At 45.9% G+C, this 26,528-nt stretch overlaps 1 protein-coding gene across 2 annotated transcripts in view; it reads left to right on the forward strand.

The window, feature by feature from the left end:
• The first annotated feature begins 771 nt into the window (after positions 1-771).
• The window catches only part of LOC140195256 (leukocyte surface antigen CD53-like), a 53,397-nt gene continuing 27,640 nt past the window's right edge, over positions 772-26,528 (forward strand). Inside the window, exons 1-3 of one of the 2 annotated variants that reach the window (XM_072253309.1) lie at positions 772-885; positions 21,521-21,599; positions 26,027-26,215. In XM_072253309.1, coding sequence (XP_072109410.1) covers positions 21,537-21,599; positions 26,027-26,215 — 252 coding nt within the window. In that variant the 5' untranslated portion in view covers positions 772-885; positions 21,521-21,536. Of the gene's footprint in view, positions 886-917; positions 1,039-21,520; positions 21,600-26,026; positions 26,216-26,528 lie in introns of those variants that run through there. The other variant, XM_072253310.1, reaches the window with a different exon arrangement.

Genomic DNA, 26,528 nt, shown 5'->3' on the forward strand with positions numbered 1-26,528 from the left:
GGGGGAAGGTGAGTGGGTGAGTGTTTGATGGCTCTGGGCCTGTACTCAGAGGTTAGAAAAATGATGGGCTTTCTCACTGAAACGTGTCAAATATTGAAAGGCCTAAATAGAGTGAATGTGGAGAGGATGTTTCTGAGAGTGAGGGTGTCTAGGACCAGAGGACACAAACTCAGAATAGAGAGACATCCCTTTAGAACAGAGATGAGGAGGAATTTCTTTAGCCAGAGGGTGGTGAATCTGTGGAATTCATTGTCAGAGACGGCTGTGGAGACCAGGTCATTGAGGATTTTTAAAGTGGAGGTTGATAGGTTCTTGATTGATCAGGGTATCAAAAATTGAAGAGAAGGCAGGAGAATGAACTTGAGAGGGATGATAAGTCACCCATGATGGAATGGTGGAGCAGGTTTCATGGGCTGAATGGCCTAATTCTGCTCCGACATCTTGTGGTCTTATCGCACAGTGGTGCTAGAAAGTTTGTGATTTTCTCTATTTCTGCATAAAATGTGATCAGATCTTCACATAAGTCCTAAAACTAGGTAAAGAGAGCCCAATTACATAAACAACATAAAAAAAGTTATACTTGCTCAGGGGGCCAGTTTTCATGCCATGCATCTCTGCAAACTTCGAGCTCAGCTAGGAGTACGCAGAAGCATCAGCCGTGCTGCTGTGTCACTGCCGTGACCAAAATGGACCAACCCCTGTAACTTCCCCTTGCTGTTCGGCTGCCAGGAAAGGAAACTGAGTGAAACTAAAAACAAGAGGATGTTGTAATGAGACCTCAATCCTCATTCCCCCACGCGTCACCCCAGCAGCAGAACCGCCAGCACAGCGAGGTTCCGAGTCACCGGGCACTTCAAGTTTGGTGGGACAACCGTCACAGGCAAGGTACGGATTGGATAGTGGGAGACTAGCGCACTCTTCACCAAAGGCTGGGAGAGGAGATTCTCTTGGGCAGAGTCTGTTCGACTTGTTTTTTAATGTGGTCTTGAACAACCAGCTTTGCGATTAAGATACCACAGTGATGCATCTCATTTGGTCGTAAGTGCAAGCAGGCTTTTTCCATTGAGGTTGGGTGAGACGAGAACTAGAGATCATGGGTTAAGGGTGAAAAGTGAAATATTTAAGGTGAACATAAAGGGGGGAGTTTCTTCACTCGGAGCTGGTCTGAGTGTGAACTGAACTGCCGGCAGAAGTGGTGGATGTGGCTGAGATCTCAATATCTAAGGAAAGTTTAGATGGGTACATGGGTGGGAGGGGTTTGGAGGGTTATGGTCTGGGTGCGGATAGGGTAGAGTAATCGTTTGGCTTGTATCAGATGGACTGAAGGGCTTTTTTCTGTACTGCAGTGCTCCGCGACTCTATGTAGCTCTTGTTGCTGAGTTTGAAGAGTTGTGTGTTCTCCCCATTCCTGATAAGAATCTGTTATCCACACTCCCTCTGGCTCACTCTGGTACTCAGGAGTTTTCTCCTCCTGTCCCCAAATGACTCTTTGAACAAAGTTCAAACGTGCTCCCTTGTAGAAAGACGTCATGGTGCTTTTTTTTCCCTAAGGCAAGCTGAGAAATTATTGCTGACGCAGTGGAATCTTTTTCTTCTGCGAAGATTACCTGGCAATTTTCGTATTGACATGTAGGGAGCATTGCCCAGCTGTCCAGCTTATTTATTTTATTTAGAGATACTGTGCGAAACAAACCCTTCGGCACTTTCAACAGCACCACCCACCGACCACTTACTGAACCCCAGCCTGGTCACCGAACAGTTTACAATGACCGGTTGACCTACCAAACAATACACCTTTTGGACTGTGGGAGGAAACTAAAGCACTCGGAGAAAACCCACACATTGCACAGGGCAGGTGTACAGAGACTCCTTACAGAAGATGCTAGAGTTGAACTCTGAACTCTGGACACCCCAAGCATCATGCTAACTGCTACACTACCAGGGCGTTCCTTTTTTCCTTTTTTTTTGATCCAAACTAGGCACCTCCCAGATCAACCCTACAGCCCCAAAGTACCTGACAAATTCATCGTCTACATCCTTGTGGCTTATTGTATCTCAATTTTATTTGAGATACAGCACAGAATAGGCCTGCTCGGGGCCTTGGATGTTCAAAAATAACAGTTACCACTATGCTTTTTGAACATCAAAGGATGATTTTATTGTCAAGGTAAGCATGTACAATACAACTCTGATATTTGTCTTCTCCAGAGAGCAGTGAAATACAGGAAGAGATAGATGAATGGGAGTGAAGTCGCTTGCTCTGTCTCGCAGGGTGAGACGCACAGTGGAAATGCAAATCCTTTCATTCATCAGAAATAGATGTGTGAAATAAATGGGACGAGAGGTGGAGGCTGATCCTGAAATAAACCACTGGTGAATTAGGATCTGGGCTAAAGAGGTGGGGCACTTAGTGGCATTGGTGTAGAAGAAGAGGCCATTAAACCTCTTGCATACTAGCCTACAATAGTCCATTCCCTATCCCGCTCCACACACAGTCTCCTTTACTGGCTTACCAAATTCTCTCCTAAATCTGTTTCAAGATAAAGTCTAAACACCAGGGTGCTGGAAATCCTGAGCAACACAGACAGCATCAATGGACAGGAGTAAACTCTTGCCACTGTGGGCCAAAACACTTGATCAGGGTTCCATTTTCCTTTCGTTAATTCCCCTCCATAGATGCTTAGTCCACCATTCACTCACTCCCCACCACACCTGGCGGTCTTCCATGGTGTATAATTTTAAGGTGGTTAGAGGAAGGTATAGTGGGGATCTCAGAGATAAGCTTTTTTCACACAGAGCGGTGGGTGCAAGGACCACCCTGCCAGGGGTGGTGGTAGAGGCAGGTACGTTAGGGGCAGTTAAGGAACTCCTGGATAGGCACATGGATGATAGAAAAATGGAGGGTTATGTGGGAGGGAAGGGTTGGGTTGATCTTTGAGTGGGTCAAAAGGTCAGCACAACATTGTGGGCTGGAGGTGCCACACATGAGGCTGTTTAACAAGACAAGAGCCCATGGTATTACAGGAAAGACACTAGCACTGATGAAGCATTGGCTAATTGGCAGGAGGCAAGGGTAGGAGTAAAGAGAGCATTTTCTGGTTGTCTGCCAGTGTCTACTGGTGTTCCATAGGGGTCTATGTTGGGACCACTTCTTTTTGCGTTATAAGTCAATGACTTGAATGACAGAATTGATGGCTTAGTGGCCAGAGTTCTGGATGGTACGAAGGTAGGTGGAGGAGCAGGGCGACTAGAAGATTAGGAGAATACAGTGCCAAGAAGTGTATGGTCATGCATTTTGGTAAAAGAAATTAAAGTGTAGACTATTTTCTAAATGGAGAGAAAATTCAAAAACCTGAGGTGCAAAGGTAAGTGGGAGTCCTCATGCAGGATTCCCTAAAGGTTAATTTGCAGGTTGAGTCGGTGGTGAGGAAAGCAAATGGGATGTTTGTATTCACTTCGAGAGGACCTAAATATAAATGCAAAGGTGTAATGCTGAGGCCTTATAAGGCACTGGTGAGGCTTCTCTTGGAATTTTGTGAGCAGTTTTGGGCCAATCATCTTACAAGGGATGTGCTGACATCAGGGGGAATTCAAAGGAAGTTCACAAAAATGATTAATGAACTGAAAGGCTCTGGGTCTGTACTCGCTGGAGATGAGAAGAATGATGGGCGATCTCATTGAAACCTACTGAATATTGAAAGGTCTAGATACAGTGGATGTGGAGAGGCTGTTTCCTGTAGTGGGGGGCTCTAACACTAGGTGACACAGCCTCAGAACAGAGGGGCGTCAATTTAGAACAGAGATGAGGAGGAATTTCTTCAGCCGGGTGGTAGTGTATTTATAGAATTCATCGCCCTAGAGGGCTTTGGAGGCCAACTCATTGGGTATACCTAAAGCTGAGGTTAATAGGTTACTGACAAGTCAGGGTATCAAAGGTTACGGGGAGAAGGCAGGAGAATGGGGGTTGAGAGGGATAATAGATCAGCCACGATGGAATGGTGGAGCAGACTCGATGGGTCAAGTGACACTAGACACTAGACACTAGAATACTACAGCACAGTACAGGCCCTTCGGCTCTCGATGTTGTGCTGACCCATATATTCCTTTTAAAAAAACATACTAAACCCACACTGCCCCGTAACCCTCTATTTTTCTTTCATCCATGTGCCTGTCCAAGAGGCTGTTAAATACCCCTAATGTTTCAGCCTCCACCACCATCCCTGGCAGGTCATTCCAGGCACCCACAACCCTCTGTGTAAAAAAACTTACCCCTGATGTCTCCCCTAAACTTCCCTCCCTTAACTTTGTACATATGCCCCCTGGTGTTTGCTATTCATGCCCTGGGAAATAGGTACTGGCTATCCACCCTGTCTGTGCCTCTCATAATCTTGTAGACCTCTATCAAATCCCCTCTCATCCTTCTACACTCCAAAGAGAAAAGTCACAGCTCTGCTAACCTTGCCTCATTAAACTTGTTTTCCAATCCAGGCAACATACTGGTAAATCTCCTCTGCACCCTCTCCATGGCTTCCACATCCTATAATGGGGTGACCAGAACTGAACACAATACTCTAAGTGTGGTCTCTCCAGAGATTTGTAGAGTTGCAACATGACCTCTCTACTCTTGAACTCAATCCCCCTATTAATGAAGCCTAGCATCCCATAGGCTTTCTTAACTATCCTATCAACCTGCGCAGCGACCTTGAGGGATGTATGGATTTGAACTCCAAGGTCCCTCTGTTCGTCCACACTCTTAAGTAACTGGCCATTAACCCTGTACTCAGCCTTCTGGTTTGTCCTTCCAAAATGCATCACCTCACACTTATCCGGATTGAACTCCATCTGCCACTTTTCTGCCCAACTCTGCATCCTGTCTATATCCTCTTGTAACCTTCGACAACCTACAGCTCCATCCACAACTCCTCCAATCTTCGTGTCATCTGCAAACTTACTCACCCATTCTTCCGCCTCCTCATCCAGGGCATTTATAAAAAATCACAAAGAGCAGGGGTCCCAGGACAGATCCTTGCAGCACTCCACTAGTCACCGACCTCCAGGCAGAATACTTTCCTTCCACTACTACCCTCTGCTTTCTTCCTGTAAGCCAATTTTTTATCCAAACAGCCAAAGTTCCACTGATCCCATGCCTCATGACTTTCTGGATGAGTCTCTCATGGGGGACCTTGTCAAATACCTTGCTAAAATCCATGTAGACCACATCTACCACCCTACCCTCATCAATTTCTTTTGTTACTGCTTCAAAAAACTCAATTAGGCTCGTGAGGCATGACCTTCCCTTCACAAAGCCATGTTGACTATCCTTGAATAGACTGTACTTCTCCAAATGCTCGTAGATCCTATCCTTAAGAATCCTTTCCAATAGTTTGCATACCACTGACATAAGACTCACCGGTCTATAGTTCCCAGGATTCTCCCTGTTACCTTTTTTAAACAAGGGAACTATATTTGCCATACTCCAATTCTCCGGCACCTCCCCTGCAGCCAAAGAGGATTCAAAGATCATAGCTACTGCTCTAGCGATCTCTTCTCTCACTTCCCACAGCAACCTGGGGTATATCACATCCGGCCCTGGGGTCTTATCAATCTTGATGTTTTTATGAAGATCCAGCACTTCTTCTTCCTTAATCTCCACATTGTCCAGCACACAGGCCTGTTGTATTTTGACCTCACCCTGATCAAGCCCCTTTTCACTTGTGAATACTGAAGCAAAGTATTCATTTGGGACCTCCCCAACCTCCTCCACCTCTAGGCACATGTTGCCTTCTTTATTCTTTAGCGGCTCCACCTTCATTCTTGTCATCCTTCTGTTGTTCACATATGCATAGAACGCCTTGGGGTTCTCCTTAAACCTACATGCCAAGGCCTTCTCATGCCCCCTTCAAGCTCTCCTAAATCCTTTCTTAAGCTCCTTCCTGGCTACCCCATATTTCTCATGAGCCCCTCCTGCTTCCTACTTCTTATATCTAACATATGCTTCCTTCTTCCTCTTGATGAGTTGCCTCATGTGTTTCATCAGCCACGGTTCCCTTTTCCTACCATTTTTTCCTTGTCTCAGTGGGACAAACCCATCCTGAACCCAGTACAAGTGGTCTCTAAACATCCTCCACATTATTTCTGTGCTTTCACCCTTGAACATCTATTTCCAATTTACTCTCGCTAGTTCCTGCCTCATCCCTTCATATTTAGCCCTTCCCTAGTTAAGCACTTTCCTATTTTGTTTGTTTTTATCTTTTTCCATAGCTATGCTGAAGCTGAGGGAGTTGTAGTCAATCTCACCAAAATGCTCCCCCACCAAGAGGTCTGCCACCTGACCAGGTTCATTACCCACTACTGCTGTGTGGAAGGAGCTTCCAGCAGGAGTGGTTGAGGCAGGTTCGATGTTGTCGTTTAAAGTTAAATTGGATAGATATATGGACAGGAAAGGAATGGAGGATTATGGGCTGAGTGCAGGTAGGTGGGACTAGGTGAGAGTAAGAGTTCAGCATGGACTAGAAGGGCCGAGATGGCCTGTTTCCGTGCTGTAATTGCTATATGGTTATATGGTTATAGAACTAGATCCAGTATGGCCTCTCCTCTCGTTGGCCAGTCCACATACTGTGTCAGGAATCCTTCTTGAACACACCTGACAAATTCAGCCCCATCTATCCCCCTTGCAGTCAGGAGATGCCAGTCAATATGACCTATGTCCTTTGGTCTTGTGGTCTAATTCAGAGGATAATGCTCTGAGGTGAGATGTGGTGTAAGACCTTGTTGAGATTGCATTCAGAGTACTGTGTGCAGTCCTGGTCACCTAGCTTTAGGGAGGATGACATTAAGCTAGGAGTGTAGGCATGAAGGATCCACACGGATGTTGCCAGGAATGGAGGGCTTGAGATATAAGGAGTGACTGGAAAGGCTGGGACTGATTTCACAGAAGCAAAAGAGGCTGAGGACTGACCTTATGGAAGTATATAAAATCACGAGGAGCAAAGATAACCTGGAAGGTCACAGGCCAGTCCCCCAGCATAGGGTATTCTAAAGCTGGCAGGCATGGGTTTAAACAGAGCTGGAGCGATTTTAAGGGGATCTGAGTGGCAACATTACCACACAGAGGATTCAAAGTTGAAAGTAAATTTATTATGAAAGTATGTACTGTGTATGTCTCTATACGCAAGCCTGATTCATTTTCTTGCAGGCGTTCATAGTAAATACAAAGAAACTCAGCAAAATCAATGAAAAACTGTGCACAAAGACTGACAATCAATGTGAAAATGCAAAAAGAAAAAGGATACAAAATAGTAGTAAATAAATAATGTGAGTTCCTAGGTTGTGGGAATAGTCCAGTGTTGGGTTGAGTGAAGTTACCCCTCTGGTTCAGGACCCTGATGATTGAGGGATAATAACTGTTCCTGAACCTGGTGGTGTGAGTCCTGAGGCTCCTGTACCTCCTTCTTGATGACAACAGTGAGAAGAGAGCGTGGCCTGGGTGTTGGGGGTCCTTGATGATGGACACTACTTTCCTTCAACAGTGCTTTATGTAGATGTGCTCAGTGGCGGGGAAAGCTTTACCCATGATGGCCTGGGCTGTCTCCACTACTTTTTTGTAGGCTTTTCTGTGCCAGGGCATTGGTGATGGATGTATGGAAGGAAGTGGTAGAGATGATAGACACTTACAAAAGATATTTGGACAGTTAAATGTTAGAGAGGCATGGGCCAACACAGGTGAATAGGACTAGCTCGGGAAGGCACTATTGTTGGGCTGAAGGCCTGATTCTTACTGTATAACTCTGACTCTATTGCTGACTTTATCTGCGATACCAGGACTGATTTCCGATTCCGGCATTTTGCCTGGTGTTTTGATTGATGGCACATCTGCCATTTGCCACACTTTTACTGAGGGGGGCAAGGAGGGCCTTGTGTGCAGACTTACGGAGCTGGTTTCCACAGGCTTTGCAAAACTGTGCCTCGGTTTTCCGGAGCAGAACAGCACAGGAGGGCTTCTGGGGGATTTCCATGTGTTTTATCAGAGGCTGTCAAGGCAGGGGCATTTGATTTACAGCATTGGTTTAGACAGCAAGGGGTTTAACCTGATATAGCATGGTACAGCCCATTCAACCAACAATGTTGTGGGGACCTTCTGAAATATTCCAGCCCTCCCTCCTATACCGCCCTCCATTTTTCTATCATCCATGTGTCTTTCTAAGAGTTTCTCAAACCCCACCCCCCAATGTCTCTGCCTCTACCACCCCCCAGGCAACACGTTCCACACACCCACCACTCTCTGCGTTTTTTTAAAAAAAAAACAACTTGTCTCTGACATCCCCCTCTCCAATCACCTGAAAATTATGTCCCCTGGTGTTAGCCATTTCCAGCCTGGGGAAAGGCACTGACTTTCCACTTGATCTATGCCTCATAGCATCTCATTCACCTCTATCAAGTCACCTCTCATCCTCTTTCACTCCAAAATGAAAAGCCCTATCTCATTCATCTGTTCGAAAGCATAGGACATGCTCTCAAATCCAGTTAGCATCCTGGTAAATCTCTGTACCCTCTCTAAAGCTTCGACATCCTTCCTATAATGAGGCAACCAGAACTGAACACAGTACACCAAATGTGGTCTGACAAATGTTGCCACATCTAAACATTTTTGGTTTTGAGTGTTGGTGTTGGGGCCACTTCTTTTTAGGTTGTCAGTGATCTGGACAACGGACTTGATGGCTTCATGGCCAAGTTTGCAGATGATACGAAGTTAGGTGGAGGGGCAGGTAGTGTTAAGGAATATAGTGTCAGGAAATGTATAGGGAGAAAAATTAAAAATATGAGCTGCAAAGGGACTGGGAATCCTTGTGAAAAATTTCCTGATGGTTAACTTGCAGTTTGAGTCAGTGGTAATGCAATGGTAGTCTTCATTTCCAGAGGACTAGGATATAAACGCAAGGAAGCAATGCTGGGGCTTTATCAGGCATTTGTCAGCCTGCACCGGAGTATTGTGAGCAGTTTTGGGCTCCTTATCTAAGAGAAGATGTGCTGGCATTGGAAAGGGTCCAGAGGAGGCTGACAAGAATGGTAGGATTAACATTTGCTGAGCGTTTGATGGCTCTGGGCCTGTACTTGTGGTCTTCTGAAAACACAGCAACACAGTGACTATGTCGGTATAGGCTTGGTGCGAAGTGTAACGTACATGAGGGGTATGAAGGGTGTTGCTTGCTCCGGTGATGACTAATTTTCATGATACATGAGTCATAGCAATTTAGTGAAATAAGTAAGATAATAATAGTGAAAAAAGATGTGGTAAATCTCACAGGAAATGGGAAAATTCCTGTGACTTATAGAATAACCAATAGGAAAGACTGTCCCCCAGGGGACACAAGGAGAGCCTGCCTTATAATATGTCAAGTCAAGTCAAATTTATTTATATAGCACGTTTAAAAACAACTCACATTGACCACATTGTACAGATCAGAGCATTTAAAGAGACCCTGCTTTGTAACGTATCATTAGCGAGAGCCTGCCTTATAATGTGTCATTCAGAATGGGCAATGAGAAAGAGGCAGATGGTCTCTCAGGGGTCATTTGGGGTTTCAGATGTGTGCACTCAGCATGGCCCTTTGCAAATGACTCATTAGTGGCTCACAGTTTCCAAGTTCATTCTTTATAGATCCTGATGCTGGAACTTCCCCTAGCATTTGACTTGCAAGTGCAAATATAGTGGATTCCAGTTAATTAGGACACATTGGGACCAGTACATATTGGCCCGATTAAGCAGCAGCTCCAATTAGTGAGTTTCATGGAAATAGTTAAAAAAGTTTAAGAAAGACAAACAGAGTAACGAATTATGTATTTAAATGAAATACAGAACAAATTAGAACACTACCAATACTGCTATAGTACTATAAAACTGTGCATTAGTTCCTCATAGTTACCGACGGAGGGATTTATCCAGAGTACTCTGCCATCTTCTCTTGATTGACTGTAAATGAACAAAATCAGCACAGACACCAAGTATAGATGATGGACTGCCTTCTTACGATGCTACCAATGTCTGCATCCTCCAAGTATTCATTTTCATTGTAACATTCAACATGATTGTCAATCCCTTCAAATTCTTCGTAGTTCCCAACTTGTTGAAGTAGTGAACTCATTTCATTTTCACTCCCAGCCATTTTTGGCATCTCTGAGCCTGAATGCTTGAAACAGTGGTAAGCAAAACAGTTCTGAATTGTGTTGCTGCTTATTTCTCACCTACTGTTGGTGACACAAATCACTGCTTTTGAACATTAACACGCATAAATGACACTATTTTAAAAGCTGTTCACCCTAAGTAGATTGTAGTATCCAATGGTCACGCAAGTGCATACAACTGACGCCTGTTTGGCAACAGTTTCCTGCCCCAATTAAGTGGCATAGTATCCCTAATAAATGAAGGGAATCCCGGCTATTTTCTTGATTTGTTTCTATTCTTTAAGCATTGTCCCAAATAAGCGGCTCACCAATTAACTGAAGGGTTCTGAATGCCATTAGCTGGGGGATGAATTCTTGCATTCCATTTCCATAATGAGAATCAAAGACTGCCCCATCGCTCCATTCTCTCCCTAAGTTTCGTACTGTCATGGCTAGTGTAAAGCGTTGCCGTAGGTTACGAAGCGACGAGAGACACTGCAGCATCCATCAGTGAGGCCCCCACCAGTTCATGCTCTCCTCTCTCAGCACCAGGTTCAGGAACAGTTATTACTACTCTACCATCAGCCTCTTGAACCGGGGGGGCGGGGGAATGATTTCACTCACCTCCTTACTGAACTGATTCCATAGCCTATACACTCCCTTTCTGGCGGGAGGAGAAGATGGCGGCACACCGCAGTGCGCATAGCCCTCCGGCGAAATGATATCATATTTGTAAGTAGGATGCCATGCACAATTCTTATTTGATGGAGACAGACGTGAGAAGGCACAGAGGAACATCTGGAGAAATTTCTGAAATGGCCGGTTCGCTGCTGCTGTTACTGTGCGATCTAGAATCTCCAGAGAGAAGTCCTCAAGATCCCCGGCTTTGCCTGCTGCTGGTGGCCGGGGCTGAGGTCGAAGCGTTCGGCAGAGGTGGTGCTCGGTACTCGGTGTCGGAACTGTTGTAACTATATGTTATAATTATGTGGTTTTCGTTAGTTTTTCAGTCTTGGTCTGTCCTGTGTTTCTGTGATATCACACCGGAGGAATATTGTATCATTTCTTAATGCATGCATTACTAAATGACAATAAAAGAGAACTGCACGACCTCATAATCAAGGGCTTTACAATTCATGTTCTCAGTATTACTTATTTATTATTATTTGTTTGTCGTTGTGCTTGCACATTGCTCATTTGTCAAGTCTTTGTTTATCTGTACTTTTTCATTGGCTCTATTGTATTTCTTTGTTCTACTGTGAACACCTACAAGAAAATTTAATCTCAGAGGTATATAATGGCATTTATTACTCTGGTAATAAATTTACTTAGAACATTGACAGGATGCAGAGCTGGGCTGAGAAGAGGCAGAGGGAGTTCAATCTGCAAAAGTGAAATGATTCACTTTGGAAGGTTGAATTTGAAGGCAGAGCACAGGGTTAATGCAGGATTAGCTAGGGCCTTTTCTCTTTGGAGCAAAGAAGAACGATAGGCTGGAAAATGAGAAAATCTTTAGACGCTGGAAATCCAAGTAATGCACACAAAATGCTAGAGAAATCCAGCACATCAGGCAGCATCTATGGAAAAGGCTAAACAGTTGATGTTTCATCAGGACTGCATGAAGGGTCTCAAGCCAAAACATCGACTGTTTACTCTTTTCCATAGATGTTGCCTGACCTGCTGATAGGCTTGAAGGCCCACTTCCAAACGGAACAGGCACTAAGGTGCCGGTTTGGAATGGACACATTGGTCAAGAGATAATAGTGAGATTAGTGTGAATTAATGCCCAACTGTGGAGACTTATTTGGAATAGACACAGGACAGAAGGGAGAGCACTGGGCCATTTAGCCTTGATACACAGTTTGGGATTTGGACAAGTCCGGAACTGAAGGTCTATAGAACATAGGACAGTACAGACCTTTCAACCCACAATATTATGTTGACCTTTTAACTACGATCAATCTAACCCTTTTCACACACCCACCACTCTGTGTTTATATTTAAAAAAAAAATTTGCCTCTGACGTCCCCCTATACTTTCCTTCCTACACCTCTCGTATTAGTCACTTGAACCCTAGGAAAATGTCTCTGATGATCAGGCAGCAGGGTGTGGCTGTGCTCTTCCTTTTAATGAGAAGCTGAGCTATCACTGGTTCAAACGTTCATTTTATTATCAGAGTATACAACTCTGATATTTGTCTTCTCCAGATAGCCAGGGAATATAGAAAGACCATGGGTGTGGATGAAAGGAAAGGCATCAACTTCCCACCCCCAGCACAAATAAGAAACTGAACAAACTTCACAGACCCCAAAATCCCCCCACCCTCACAGAAGAAAAGTGTGACAATAACAATCCCACCCCTTAACTATCTCTGACCCTCTCACTTGCAGAAAAAAGACAGTGATAATAACAATCCCCGACCCCCTCACTCACAGAAAAGAACAACGACAATAGCACCAAAACTCCCAACCCCTTCTCCTACTCACAATTGATTAACAGATCACCACACACCGACAAATCATCCACCAGAAAGAAAACAATGCAAATCTGAAAGAAGCCAATATAAAGTACAGTTCACTAGTCACATAAATCTCACAATATCGGACAATATCTTTTCATCTGCATACGAGGACAGCTGCGGACAAACTCAGTCCTTCCGTAAAGAGTGACCGCCGACCCAGGGGCAGAGCACACTGACCCCCTCTGATTCACCTCAATGCTTCAATCCTCCTCACCACTTCAAGATGGAGTCATTCATGACCCCACGGCTTGTCTCTGGACTTTTCCACAAATCAGCTTGTGATCTCGGACCTTTTCAGCAACCACCCCCCCACCCCATCTCATCTCTGATCTCCACAAGGCAGCTCTCCAGACACAGTATAGAATGGAATCAGCCAATCACTCCAGTCCCGAAGCAGGGTGGGGACTGCACTGTCAGTGGCTAATAAAGTGACCATGACTCTTCAATAACACATATTCTACTTCATCTGAGAAACGTGAACAATACATTGTGGTTTGCAATATCTTGTTACATAGCACAGCTTACTGAGGATCTCTTTATATATATATATATATATATAGAGAGAGAGAGAGGGAGAGAGAGAGAGAGAGAGAGAGAAACAGAGACAGATACAGAGAGGGAGGGATACAGGGGGAGAGAGGGGGGATCCATTTCATTCAGATACAATGGAGAAACATCTTCTATATCACCTGACAAACATGTCTTAGACATGGACTAACAATACCAGAATGAGTGTTCAAATCCCACCACTGCATCTGGGAAAGTTAAACCCTGTTAAAGATTTAGAGTTAATACACCTCTTTGATAAAATCAACAACAGCTAGCTTGCTGTAAAAACCCTCTTGTGCCCTTCAGGGAGGAGATCTTACATCCTAACTCAGTTTAGCCAAAGACTCAGCACTGCAGTTAGTTCTTAAAGGTTCTAGCAACCTATAATAATGTTACCCAGATTCCCCACAAGAAAAAAATAAAAACATTTCACCAGGAGGTTGCATGAATGATGGAGTATTATCTTTCAGGAGACATTGAACAAACATGGGCTGTTTTCTCTGGAGCATCAGAGTCTGAGGGGTGATCTGTAGAATATTTAAAATTAAGAGAGGCATAGATCATCAGCCTGGTTCGCAAGGTGGAGATGTCAAATATTAACAGGCCTGGGTTCAAGGTGAGTGGGGGAAGTTTATATCAGAGAACATAGAGGAGGGTGACCAAAAAGCAGCACAGCGGAGATGTGTCAGCAGTAAACTATCTTTACTAAAAAAAACTGCAAAATAACAAGCCACAACACAAGAGAGAACAGATGCTAAACACGACAAGGTAACTGGAGGCTCAGAACAACTAGTTGAGGCTGGCTAGTTCGATATTTGAACAAAGGGCTGGCTTTAAATAGGCTGCAGATGATGAGTTGGAAACGAGTGGCAGATGACTCCTTTTAGCTGGGCACAGACTGGGAGGTGCCTGCCTGTGCAGGCTGAACAGTTTAAAGGAGATTTACAAAGCAGGCTTTTACACAGACTACGGTAGGTGCCTGCAATGAGCTGCCAGAGGAAGGTGGTGGTTTCTGAATTGGAATCAGGTTTATTGTCACACACATATGTTGTGAAATTTGTTGTTTTGCAGCAATAATACAATGTAATGTACAAAATATTTCTACAAATCTCAATAAGAAGTGGGACAAAAGGGGAACAAAATCGTGAGGTAACACACATACAAAACTCCACAGGTCAGGCAGCATCTACAAAAATAAATAAACAGTCGATGTTTGGGCTGAGACCCTTCTTCAGAACCAGATAAAGTAGTGAGGTAGTGTTCATGGGTTCATTGTCCATTCAGAAATCTGATGGCGAAGGGGAAGAAGCTGTTCCTGAAAAGTTGAGTGTGTGTCTTCAGGTTCCTGTCCCTCCTCCTTGATGGTAGCAATGAGAAGAGGGCATGGCCCGGGTGATGAGGTCCTTAACGATGGATGCCACCTTCTTGAGACATGGCCTTTTGAAGATGTCCTCGATGCTGGGAGGCTAGTGCCCATGATGGAGCTGGCTGAGTTTAGAACATTCTGCAGCTTTTTCCAATCATGTGCAATGTTCTCTCCATATCATATGGTAATGCAGCTAGTTAGAATGGTTTCCACAGAACATGTGTAGAAATTTGCCAGTGTGTTTAGTGACATACCAATTCTCCTCGAACTCCTAATGAAATGTAGCCACTGTCGTGACTTCTTTGTAATTACTTTAATACGTTGGGCTCAGGATAAGTCCTCAGAGTTGTTGATACCCGAAAATCTGAAGTCATTTTAAGGCTTCCATCAATCATGGCAGCAATATAGAATTCTGTGCTCAATGGCCACATTATTAGGTACCCCTGTACATCTGCTCATTAATGTGAATATCTAATCAGCCAATAACGCTGCAGCAACTCAATGCATAAACGTATGTGGGCATGGTCAAGATATTTGTTGCTGTTCAGACCAAACATCAGAATGGGGAAGAAATGTGATCTACTGACTTTGTTGGTGCTAGGTGGGGTGGTTTGAGTATCTCAGAAAGTGATGATTTCCTGGGATTTCACACACAAAGAGCCCTAGAATTTACAAAGAATGGTGCAAAGAACCAAAAAGAAATCCAGTGAGTGGCAATTCTGTGGGCAAAAGCGCCTTGTTAATGAGAGAGATCAGAGGAGAATGGCCAGACTGGTTCAAGCTGACAGGAAGGTGACAGTAACTCAAATAACCATGCGTTACAACAGTGGTGTGTAGAAGAGCATCTCTGAATGCAGATGCCGAACCTTGAAGTGGATGGGCTACAGCAGCAGAAAACTACGATCATAGTATCTTTTAGGGTACTTTCTAAACTTAATAAAGTGACCACTGAGTGTTGAGTCAACTAGCAAACGCACACAGGCCATTCAACCCATCATGTCCATGCTGACCATCAAAGCCATTCAGCAGTCCTTGATCTGCAGCCTACTAGTCTTGACAATTCAAGTGCTCTTTCAGATACTTGTTAAATGTGAGAGTCTCTGCCTTCACCACCCCCTCAGCAGTGTGTTCCAGATTCCAAGTCCCCTCTGGGTGAAAACATTCTTCTCCAGATTCCCTCTAACCTTCCCTTAAGGCTCTAGTAGGCACTGCTTATTCCATCACAGGAAAAGCTCTCCCCACCATTGAGCACATCTGCAAAGACCACTGCCACAAGAAAGCGGCATCCATCATCGAGGAGCCCCACATTCCAGGCCATGCTCTCTTCTTGCTGCTACCATTGGACAAGAGGTACAGGAGCCTCAGCTCCCACACCAGGTTCAGGAACAGTTATTACCCCTCAACCATCAGGTTCCTGAACCAGTGTGGATAACTTCACTCACTCCAACTCTGACCAGATTCCACAGCCTACAGGCTCACTTTCAAGGCCTCTACAACTTGTGTTCTCAGTGTATTTATTTTCACTGTTTGACTTCTTTTGCACATTATCTGTATGTATAATTTTTTCATAAAACTCAATTCTATTTATTTTATCCCTGTAATTTCCTGCAGCAAAACAAACCTCAAGGTAATATATGGCAACATTTACATACCTTGCTCATAAATTTACTTTGAACTTTGAACTATGTCCTCCAGTTATGGCACTTCTATTCCAGGGTAATGCTTTCAGGTATTGACTCCAAGCACCTCCTAATTTTGTATGTGCCTGTCAGGTTGTTTCCCCACTGCAAATGAAACAAAGCGAGCTCACTCCAGACTCCTCTTGTAAGTGAAAGGCTCATATGCATGCACATTTTTCTTGGTGGAAGTCATAACTCTGCATCCAATAAATAATGGCTCAAAGAAGAGTTTGCCTCTGAAGTAAAACACACAAAATGCTGCAGGCCAGGCAGCATCTGTGGAAATGAATACACAGTCAACGTTTCAGGCCAAGACCCTTCATCAAGACTGGCTGCAATTGGCCTCTTTGAATGAGACTGGGCCAGATTAGTTTTATTTGTCACGTGTACATTTGATACATGCAGTGAAATGCATCACCGGCGTCAAATCAAATCGGCGAGGATTGTGCTGGGGGCAGTCCGCAAGTGTTGCCATGCTTCCAGCACTAACGTAGCACCGCCACAACTCACTAACCCTAACCCGTACATCTTTGGACTGTGGGAGGAAACCAGAGCACCCGGAGGAAACCTGTGTGGTCAGGGGGAATACACAAACTCCTTCCAGACAGTGCGGGGTCCAATAAGTGGTATTGCCAGGCACCCTCCTTCCACTGAACTGTGGGCCCCTCATAAATCAATTGGCCAGAATAGTCCTCTCTAGAATCTGACTGCCCCGTAACTACCCAGCCACATATTACGTTGCACTATGTCAGTGTTCCCATCCAAGGCAACAGCCCCAGAAATGAGGCTGTAATTGAAAACCTCTGGCAGACAGCCCGCACCATATTCCCAAAGCACACACTCCACTCAGCTCAGTTGGACGAAGGGGACCATTGCTGGTGAGGCTGCACTGGATTCCAGCCTCTTTACTTGAGGAACATTATACTGGTTTTGGAGGTAGTACAGAGGAGGTTCACCAGGTCGATTCCTGGGGTGAGAGGGTTGGCCTTTGAGGAGAGATTGAGTCACCTTGGACTGTACTTGCTGGAATTGAATTGACGTTATTACTTGCATCCTTCACATACATGAGTAAAAATCTTTACGTTACGTCTCCGTCTAAATGTGCAATGTGCAATTTATAGTAAATTGTAATAAATAGTGTGTACAACAGGACAGTCAATATAAGATAGAAGTACAATTGCGTCAGCATGAGTTAATCAGTCTGGTGGCCTGGTGGAAGAAGCTGTCCTGGAGTCTGTTAGCGCTATGATACCATTTCCTGGATGGGAGCAGCTGGAATGTGGTTGGGGTGATTCGGCTCCCCAATGATCCTTCTCTGTACACACCTGTCTCTGTAAATATCCTGCATAGTGGGAAGTTCGCATCTACAGATGCGCTGGGCTGTCTGCACCACTCTCTGCAGAGTCATGCGATTGAGGGAAGTACAGTTCCCATACCAGGCAGTGATGCAGCCAGTCAGGATGCTCCCAATTGTGCCCCATACCAAACTTCTTCAACCATCTGAGGTGAAAGAGGCACTGTTGTGTTTTTCTCACCACACAGCCGGTATGTACAGACCACATGAGGTCCTTGGTGATGTTTATGCCAAGTAGCTTAAAGCTGTTCACCCTCTCAAACCCAGATCTATTGCTGTCAATAGGAGTTAGCCTGTCTCCATTCCTCCTGTAGTCCACAAACAGCTCCTTTGTTCTTGCGACATTGAGGGAGAGGTTGTTTTCTTGACACCACTGTGTTAGGGTGATGACTTCTTCTCTGTAGGCTGCCTCATTATTATTTGAGATTAGGCCAATCAGTGTAGTCTAGTCAGCAAATTTAATTAGCAGATTGGAGCTGTGGGTGGCGACACAGTCGTGGGTATACAGAGAGTAAAGGAGGGGGTTTAGTACACAGCCCAGAGGGGCTCCTGTGTTGAGGGTCAGAGGGACAAAGGTGAGGGAGCCAACTCTTACCACCTACCGGCGATCTGACAGGAAGTCCAGGATCCAGCTACACAAGGCAGGGTGAAGGCCGAGGTCACTGAGCTGCTTGTCGAACCTGGAGGGAATTATGGTGTTGAATGCTGAACTGTAGTCCAAGAACAGCATTCCCACATAATTCAGAAGGATGAGAGGGAATCTTACAGACAGATATAAAACAATCTTTTATTTTATTTTTATTTTGAGATATAGTGTGGAACAAGCCACGCTGCCCAGCAACCCACCAATTTAACCCTAGCCTAGTCACAGGACAATTTACAATGAACAATTAACCTACTGACCAGTATATTTTTCGACTGTGGGGGGAAACCAGAGCACCCAGAGGAAAACCACATGGTTTATGGGGAGAATGTACAGACTGCAATGGAATTGAACTTTGAACTCCATTCCACCCCGAGTGCTAACTGCTACGCTACGGTGGTGACCACGGTATTTTGGTATTCTTTTGTAGTGATACATCATGGTAACTTATAAAAGGGATGGATAAGACAGAGACAGGGAAGCTGTTTCCATTGGTAGGTGAGACAAGAACTAGGGGACATGGCCTCAAGATTCAGGGAAATAGACTTAGGATGGAGATGAGCGGGAACCGGTTTTCCCAGAGAGTACTGAATCTGTGGAATTCTCTGCCCAGGGAAGCCGTAGATTGTGTGGCCCTCCGTTGGTCAAAGTCATCCATGTTACCTACGTTGTTGGTGCAGTGCTGTCTGTGGCTGACGAGACCAATGGGGGAGTGGCGGTCTCTGTTGCAGAAATTGCATCTACAAGTGGTCCTATCTGTGCTGGAGATATGGCATTCCTTTCTGTGGGCCCATTTGTCTTCAGCCACTTTCAGGAATATTTCCTCGCCTGACTAGAGGATGTCTTTGGGAACACGGCCATCCTGCATGTGGCAGACATGACAAATCCAGCACAGCCTACACTGCCTGAGCAGGGTGTACACGCCAGGGAGGCCGGCACGAGAAACAAACTCAGCATTGGGTACTCTGCCTCTCCAGGAGATGCCCAAGATATGACGAAGATACCTTAAGTAGAAGGTATTGAGCCTTCTCTCCTGTGCAGCATATGTTGTCCAAGTCTGACTGCCCTACAGCAGTGTGCTGGTGAAACAAGCCATCTTTGTGTTGACTGACAGTTCGGAATTCTCCCAGACTCGTGTTGCAGCCTTCCCAATCTGCTTGCCGGTTTCTGTATCTGAGGAGAGGTCGTCACTGATGATGGGCCCAGGTATGTGAACTGATGGACAACATCCAGTTTGTAGTTATCAGCGGGAATGATTGGTGGTGGCTCCGTGTCCTGCCCCAAGACGCTTGTCTTTTTCAGGCTGATAGTCAGACCAAATTCCTTGCAGGCTGGGAGAAGTGATCCATCAGACTCTGGAGGTTTTAGTGGAGTGTGGGTTGTGACTGCTGCATCATCAGCAAGCAGCATGTCTCCGATTGTGGGAAAGCGGAAACACCTCATTAAGTACATTGAAGACACAGTTAGATTGATTGTTACATCGCAGGGGAATTGAGGGTGATGTGGAGGAAGGCAGGTAGGTGGAGCTGAGTTCATGGTCAGATCAGTCATGATCTTATTGACTGGTGGAGCAGGCTTGATGGGCCAGTGGCCTACTCCTGCTCCTATTCCTTATGTTCTAACGTTCAAGGATACCCTCAAAGCTTCCTTGTGAATGTAGATATTCCATTGTGTCATGAGCAGTGTGTGTGTCTTTGTATGTATGAATGAGTGTGTGTGTGTGTGTGTGTGTGTGTGTGAGTGAGTGCATATATAGGTGTTTACATCTGTGTGTGTGGGTGAGTAGTCACTTGGAACTAAGAGGACAAATATCTTGTTAACATGTGGAACTCTTTTGAAGGTGTTTCAGGTTTGTGTGTGTGTGCGTCTGTTGAAGTGCACAATGTCCTGTAACAGGAAGTGAACAGCAGGATGTGGGCACGAACTGACAACAGTTTGCAACATAGCCAGAGTCTGCTGATGCATGAGATTATATCACCACCTGCTTGTTCAGTCATTGCATTTATTTATGTAATTTCTGAGTAATTTGTTTCTCTACATACTACTGTCTCTCTAGATCAATTCTTGCCATTCTAGGGTGGGTCAATGTACTTCACAGCAAATGAATTTCCTTTTCTGATTAGCTGTTTTCTTTGGAAATGCAGTGGCAAATAAACACACAGCCCACACAAGCAGCAATGATGTCTGTGATTGGTTGATTTCACTTAGGGACTGGGTGGGGGTGGAGTGGAACATCAGCTTAGAGACCTGGATGGTTTCCTGGTCTTGCAACAGTTGTCTTATTTTCAATGTCAATGTCCCCTTCGGTCTTGCACCCAGCCCTTAGCACTGTTTTCCTCCAGATCATCATGGAACTGAGGCAGGCAATGGAAGCTATACAGTTAACATGCAAAACTATTGCATGCACTCAGTCCTGTACTCGGCGGCCACGTTATTGGGTACATCTGTACACCTGCTCGTTAATGCAAACATCTGATCAGCCAATCATGCAGCAGCAACTCAATGCATAAAAGCATGCAGATGTGGTCAAGAGGTTCAGTTGTTCAGACCAAACTTCAGAACGGGGAAGAAATTTGATCTAAATGACTTAAACCGTGTAATGGTTTTTGGTGCCAGATGGGGTGGTTTGCGTATCTCAGAAACTGCTGATCTCCTGGGATTTTCACACACAACAGTCTCTAGACTTTACAGAAAACGGTGTGAAAAACAAAAACCATCCAGTGAGTGGCACTTCTGTGGATAAAAATGCCTTGCTAATGAGAGAAGTCAGAGGAGAATGGCTAGACTGGCTCAAGTGGACAGGAAGGTGACAGTAACTCAAATAACCACATGTTACAACAGAGGTGTGCAGAAGAGCATCTCTGAATGCACAACACATTGAACCTTGAAGTGGCTGGGCTACAGCAGCAGAAGACCATGAACTTACACTCATTGTCCACTTTACATGAAGTACCTAATAAGATGGCCACTGAGTGTAAATAGATTAAGTTTTGGTTGTTATGGGAGTCAATGGCGATGGGGAAGGTGGATTGATTGCCAGTGAAAGGGTCACCCATATTCTGGCCAAATGATATAGGTCAGCAGGGTCAAGTGGGCCAATGGGCCAGTTTCTGTGCTGTAGTGATCTATAAATCTGTAACTGTGCAATGTTCCTCAGACCGGGTCTTATTTACAAAAATAAGGTGTGTCCTGAAGATCCAGCTTTAAGCTTTAATCAGATGTGGAATAATGTTGGACTCTTCTGTCACAGGTGAGAAGCTTTCAAGATGGCTCTCGGATGTTTAAAGGCTCTGAAGTATATGCTGTTTGCATTCAACCTGGTATTTTGGGTAAGTTCTGGAATGACCTTCAGAGGGAAAACAAACTCTGCAGTTGAAAGTAATAATTCATCCTGTGCAGTGAGGGGTTGTTGCACTACATTGTGACATGTCACAGGAGGGCTCCAGACGCCATTACTGCTGATCCCTCTCTGAGGATTGTCACCTTGTCATGGTGCAGAGGCTTGTGAATTCCCGAGAGCGATGCTTCCTGGAGCTTAGCTCCTGGTAGGGTCACCCATGGTGAAAAGGTGAAGGGGCAGTTTCCAATCCAACCAAGACCTCAACGGTGGAGCTGGCGGAAGGTGATGCCACATCACACCGCCGGTGAAGGCGGATGAAGGCTGCGGGAGTGAAGGGTCCCTAGACATCTTGCACTCCACGCCACCCGAGCCTGACCCCGATCTGTCAGGAACTGTGTGGTAGCAGCCCGTGCATCACCCTCCCCACGTTAAGCAAGATCACACACACAGCCATTCTCCTTTAAGGAAATCTATCAGAATACGTGGATCCTGGATTGGTCTGAATAGAATTCTGAGGGCCTACCAGTAGACAACCCCATACTCAACTCGAGTAGATGCTGTGTGTATCTACAATAATGTAACTATTGTCCCACAGGTACAGTGAGCCAGCATTCCACCCCACCTGCCGACCCAGAGTCACGTTACCCTCCCTTCACTCTGTGTCCCCTACCGCTCTGTAAGACAATGCCTCCCCACGACTGTCGGTCCTCTGCGTACAGTGAGTCACTGCCACTGTCCCTCTCCTCTGTACACTGGTGGTGAATCCCGACTAAGAGCTCCAGCAGGGACTATCATCTTTTATTTTCCAGAGATACAGCACAGAACTGGCCCTTCTGGCCCAGTAACCCTCAAGTTAACTCTCGCCTAATCACGGGACAATCTACAATGAATTATTCTTCTCTGGAATGTGGGAGGAAACCAGAGCATCCAAAGAAAACACAGGGCACAAATTTAACTGGGCATCAGTGAACGTCATGGCACAAGCAAATATGCAGCACGCAAGAGAATTCCAAGAAGCGCGGTTTTTCGTGAACAATTCTGTAAATATACACCCAGATCTCGATCCCGTTTAGAAGCCAATGTGGGCAAAAATTCCAGACCATGCAATTCCAGAGTTTGCCATGCAGCCAATCAGCAACAAGAGCCCCTCCCTATGCCACAATTGAGTTTCTGTAATGATGACCAATCAGCTGATTGATACGTATATAAAGGCCAAGCATCCGGAGGACACACCACAAATTAACAATACACTGATGATGTCTCCTCGTAGGGCGATGAAACGCTTGCCAATGGATTGCTGAGATCGGAGAACTCAACCCAAACATTAGCAGTTCTCCATCTCACCACAGGGAAAAAAGGCCGAGTTCACTCAACCAACATGCTCCCCAATCCAGGCAACATCCTTGTAAATCTCCTCTGCACCCTTTCTGTAGTTTCCACATCCTTCCTGTAGTGAGGCGACCAGAACTGAGCACAGTACTCTAAGTGGGCTCTGACCAGGGTCCTATATAGCTGCAACATTACCTCTCGGCTCCTAAACTCAATCCCACGATTGATGAAGGCCAATGCACCTCCTGCCTTCTTAACCACAGAGTCAACCTGCACAGCAGCTTTGAGTGTCCTGTGGACTCGGACCCCAAGATCCCTCTGATCCTCCACACTGCCAAGAGTCTTACCATTAATGCTATATTCTGCCATCATATTTGACCTATCAAAATGAACCACCTCACACTTATCTGGGTTGAACTCCATCTGCCACTTCTCAGCCTAGTTTTGCATCCTATCAACGTCCCATTGTAACCTCTGACAGCCCTTCACACTATCCATAACATCCCGAACCTTTGTGTCATCAGCAAATTTACTAACCCATCCCTCCACTTCCTCATTCAGGTCATTTATAAAACTCATGAAGGGTCCCAGAACATTGAGGCACACCACTGGTCACCGACCTCCATGCAGAATATGACCCATCTACAACCACTCTTTGCCTTCTGGACCCACAAAGCAATGTCCCCTTGGATTAATGTAACCCTTCCTTCCTACAGAGCCCTCCATTTTTCTATCATCCCTCTGCCTACTGCATGTAAGAATCTCTTAATTATCCCTAAAGTATCTGCCTCTACCTTGGCAGTGCGTTTCATACACCCACCGCTCTCTGTGTAAATCTTACCTCTGACATTCCCCCTATACGTTCCTCCAATCACCTTAAAATTATACCCCATCGTATTAGCCACTTCCACCCTGGGGAAAGGTCTCTGGTTGTCCACTTGATCTATGCCACTATCACCTTATACGTCTCTGTCAAGTCGCCTCTCATCCTCCTTCACTCCAAAGAGAACAAAGCTTAGATTGAATTTTAATTAAAATAAATTTGGCTCCTCTGCTGAATCTCAGGATTCATTCTGACCCTCATTCCACACATTACTATCTCCAAACCCCCCTTGCCTGAAGCCTGGCATCCTTCAGATGCCAATGGAAAGTGAAGGTGAACCATCCTTTTACAGTCAGTCCTGCTGCCAGAGGAGCAGCGGATGGGTTTAGAGAAAGGGGAAGGATTGGAGGGAGGGGGCAGGGGGAGCAGTGGGTGGGTTTAGAGAAAGGGGAAGGATTGGAGGGAGGGGGCAGGGGGAGCAGTGGGTGGGTTTAGAGAAAGGGGAAGGATCAGAGGGAGGGGGCAGGGGGAGGAGAGGGTGGGTTTAGAGAAAGGGGGAAGGATCGGAGGGAGGGGGCAGGGGAGGAGAGGGTGGGTTTAGAGAAAGAGGAAGGATCGGAGGGAGAGGGCAGGGGAGGAGAGGGTGGGTTTAGAGAAAGGGGAAGGATCGGAGGGAGGGGGCAGGGGGAGGAGAGGGTGTGTTTAGAGAAAGGGGAAGGATCGGAGGGAGGGGGCAGGGGGAGCAGCGGGTGGGTTTAGAGAAAGGGGAAGGATCGGAGGGAGGGGGCAGGGGGAGGAGAGGGTGTGTTTAGAGAAAGGGGAAGGATCGGAGGGAGGGGGCAGGGGGAGGAGAGGGTGGGTTTAGAGAAAGGGGAAGGATCAGAGGGAGGGGACAGGGGGAGGAAAGAGTGGGTTTAGAGAAAGGGGAAGGATCGGAGGGAGAGGGCAGGGGGAGGAGAGGGTGGGTTTAGAGAAAGGGGAAGGATCGGAGGGAGAGGGCAGGGGGAGGAGCGGGTGGGTTTAGAGAAAGGGGGAAGGATCGGAGGGAGGGGGCAGGGGGAGCAGCAGGTAGGTTTAGAGAAAGGGGAAGGATCGGAGGGATGGGGCGGGGGAGGAGAGAGTGGGTTTAGAGAAAGGGGAAGGATCAGAGGGAGGGGGCAGGGGGAGGAGAGGGTGGGTGAGGTGCTCCATTTAGGTAGCACTGAGAGAAGGACGACTTCTGTGTGGAGGCTGAAGGGTAATTTTGATGCCATTTTGTGCAGGAGCTGTACCTGATAAGATGCCTATATTTTGTTGGTCTTCATTAGTCTGGGGATTGAGTTCAAGAGCTGTGAGGTAATGTTGCAACTTTGGTTCGACCATCTTTGGAATATTGTGTTCTGTTCCAGTCACCTCATTATAGGAAGGATGTGGATGCATTAAGGAAGGTGCAGAAGAGATTTACCAGGATGCTGCCTGGGTTAGAGAGCATGTCTTATGAGGATGGGTTGTGTGAGTTAGGGCTTTTGTCTTTGGAGTGAGGGAGGACAAGAGGTGACTTGATATAGGTGTACAAGATGATACGAGGCATAGATCGAATGGACAGCCAGATACATTTTCCCCAGGGAGCAAGTGGCTAATACCAGAGGGCATAATTTTAAGGTGATTGGAAGAAAATATAGAGGTGGAGGGGATGTCAGAGGTAGGGTTTTTACAGAGCTTGCATTGAATGCCCTGCCAGGGTGGTGGTAGAGGCAAATCCATTAGAGACATTTAAGAAACTCTTAGATAGGTACATGGATGATAGAAAAATGGAAGGTTATGTGTGAGGGAAGAGTTAGATTGAAAGGTTCACAGAACATTGTGGGCCAAAGGTGCTATACTGTGCTGTAATGTCTGTGTTCAGTGTTCTGTGTTCTTAGCGTCACAATGACATAGCAGGTAGAGTCATTGCCTCAACTCCAGAGACACTAGCTTGATCCTGACCTCAGCGGTTGTCTGTGTGGAGTGTGCATGCTCTCCTTGTAGCTGTGTGGACGTCCCCCAGGTGCTCCGCTTCCCTCCCACAATCCAAAGGCCTGCTGGTCAGTAGGTTAATCGGCCTAGGAGTGAATGGTGGGATCTGGAGGGAGTGGGTGAAGATGAAACGATGGGATCAATGGGGGATTACGCTACAGGTGTGATTGATGGTCACCACGGCCTCTGTGGGCTGAATGGCCACCTTCTGTGCTGTGATGTGAGTTTCCGCTATGCAATGGAGAAACTGTTTTCTCTCTCTGTTCCAGATCTGCGGATGTGTCATCATGGGATTGGGAATCTACATGCTGAGCATGAGGACTGTCGGTGTGTTGTTCTCCAGCGTGCCGTCCCTCTCCGTGGCAAACATTCTCATCATCGTGGGCTGTATTACAATGGTGGTGGCATTCCTGGGCTGCACCGGCTCCATCAAGGAAAACAAATGCCTGCTCCTGTCGGTAAGCACTGTTGGATGCCCTGCGCACTTTGAGCAGCAATACAGTGGGAAGTGAGGATGCCGTGTAACAGCCAGCGTGGCAACTTCGCCTCGGCTTTGAGAAATAGAGTCAGAGGGAACGGCAGACAGGGGGGCTCTGCACCGGAGAGATAAAACTGCCCAATGCTCGAGTGGTACCAGTCTGCTGCCATCAAATTCAAAGTTTAAAGTTTAAATTAATTATCAACAGGTGAATATCGTACACAACCTTGAGACTCCTCTTCTTGTAGGCAGTCATAAAACAAAGAAACAGTTGTACAGGGCCCTGGTGAGAC

The sequence above is a fragment of the Mobula birostris genome, chromosome 3 (assembly GCF_030028105.1).
Source record: "Mobula birostris isolate sMobBir1 chromosome 3, sMobBir1.hap1, whole genome shotgun sequence".
Taxonomy (NCBI): Eukaryota; Metazoa; Chordata; class Chondrichthyes; order Myliobatiformes; family Myliobatidae; genus Mobula; species Mobula birostris.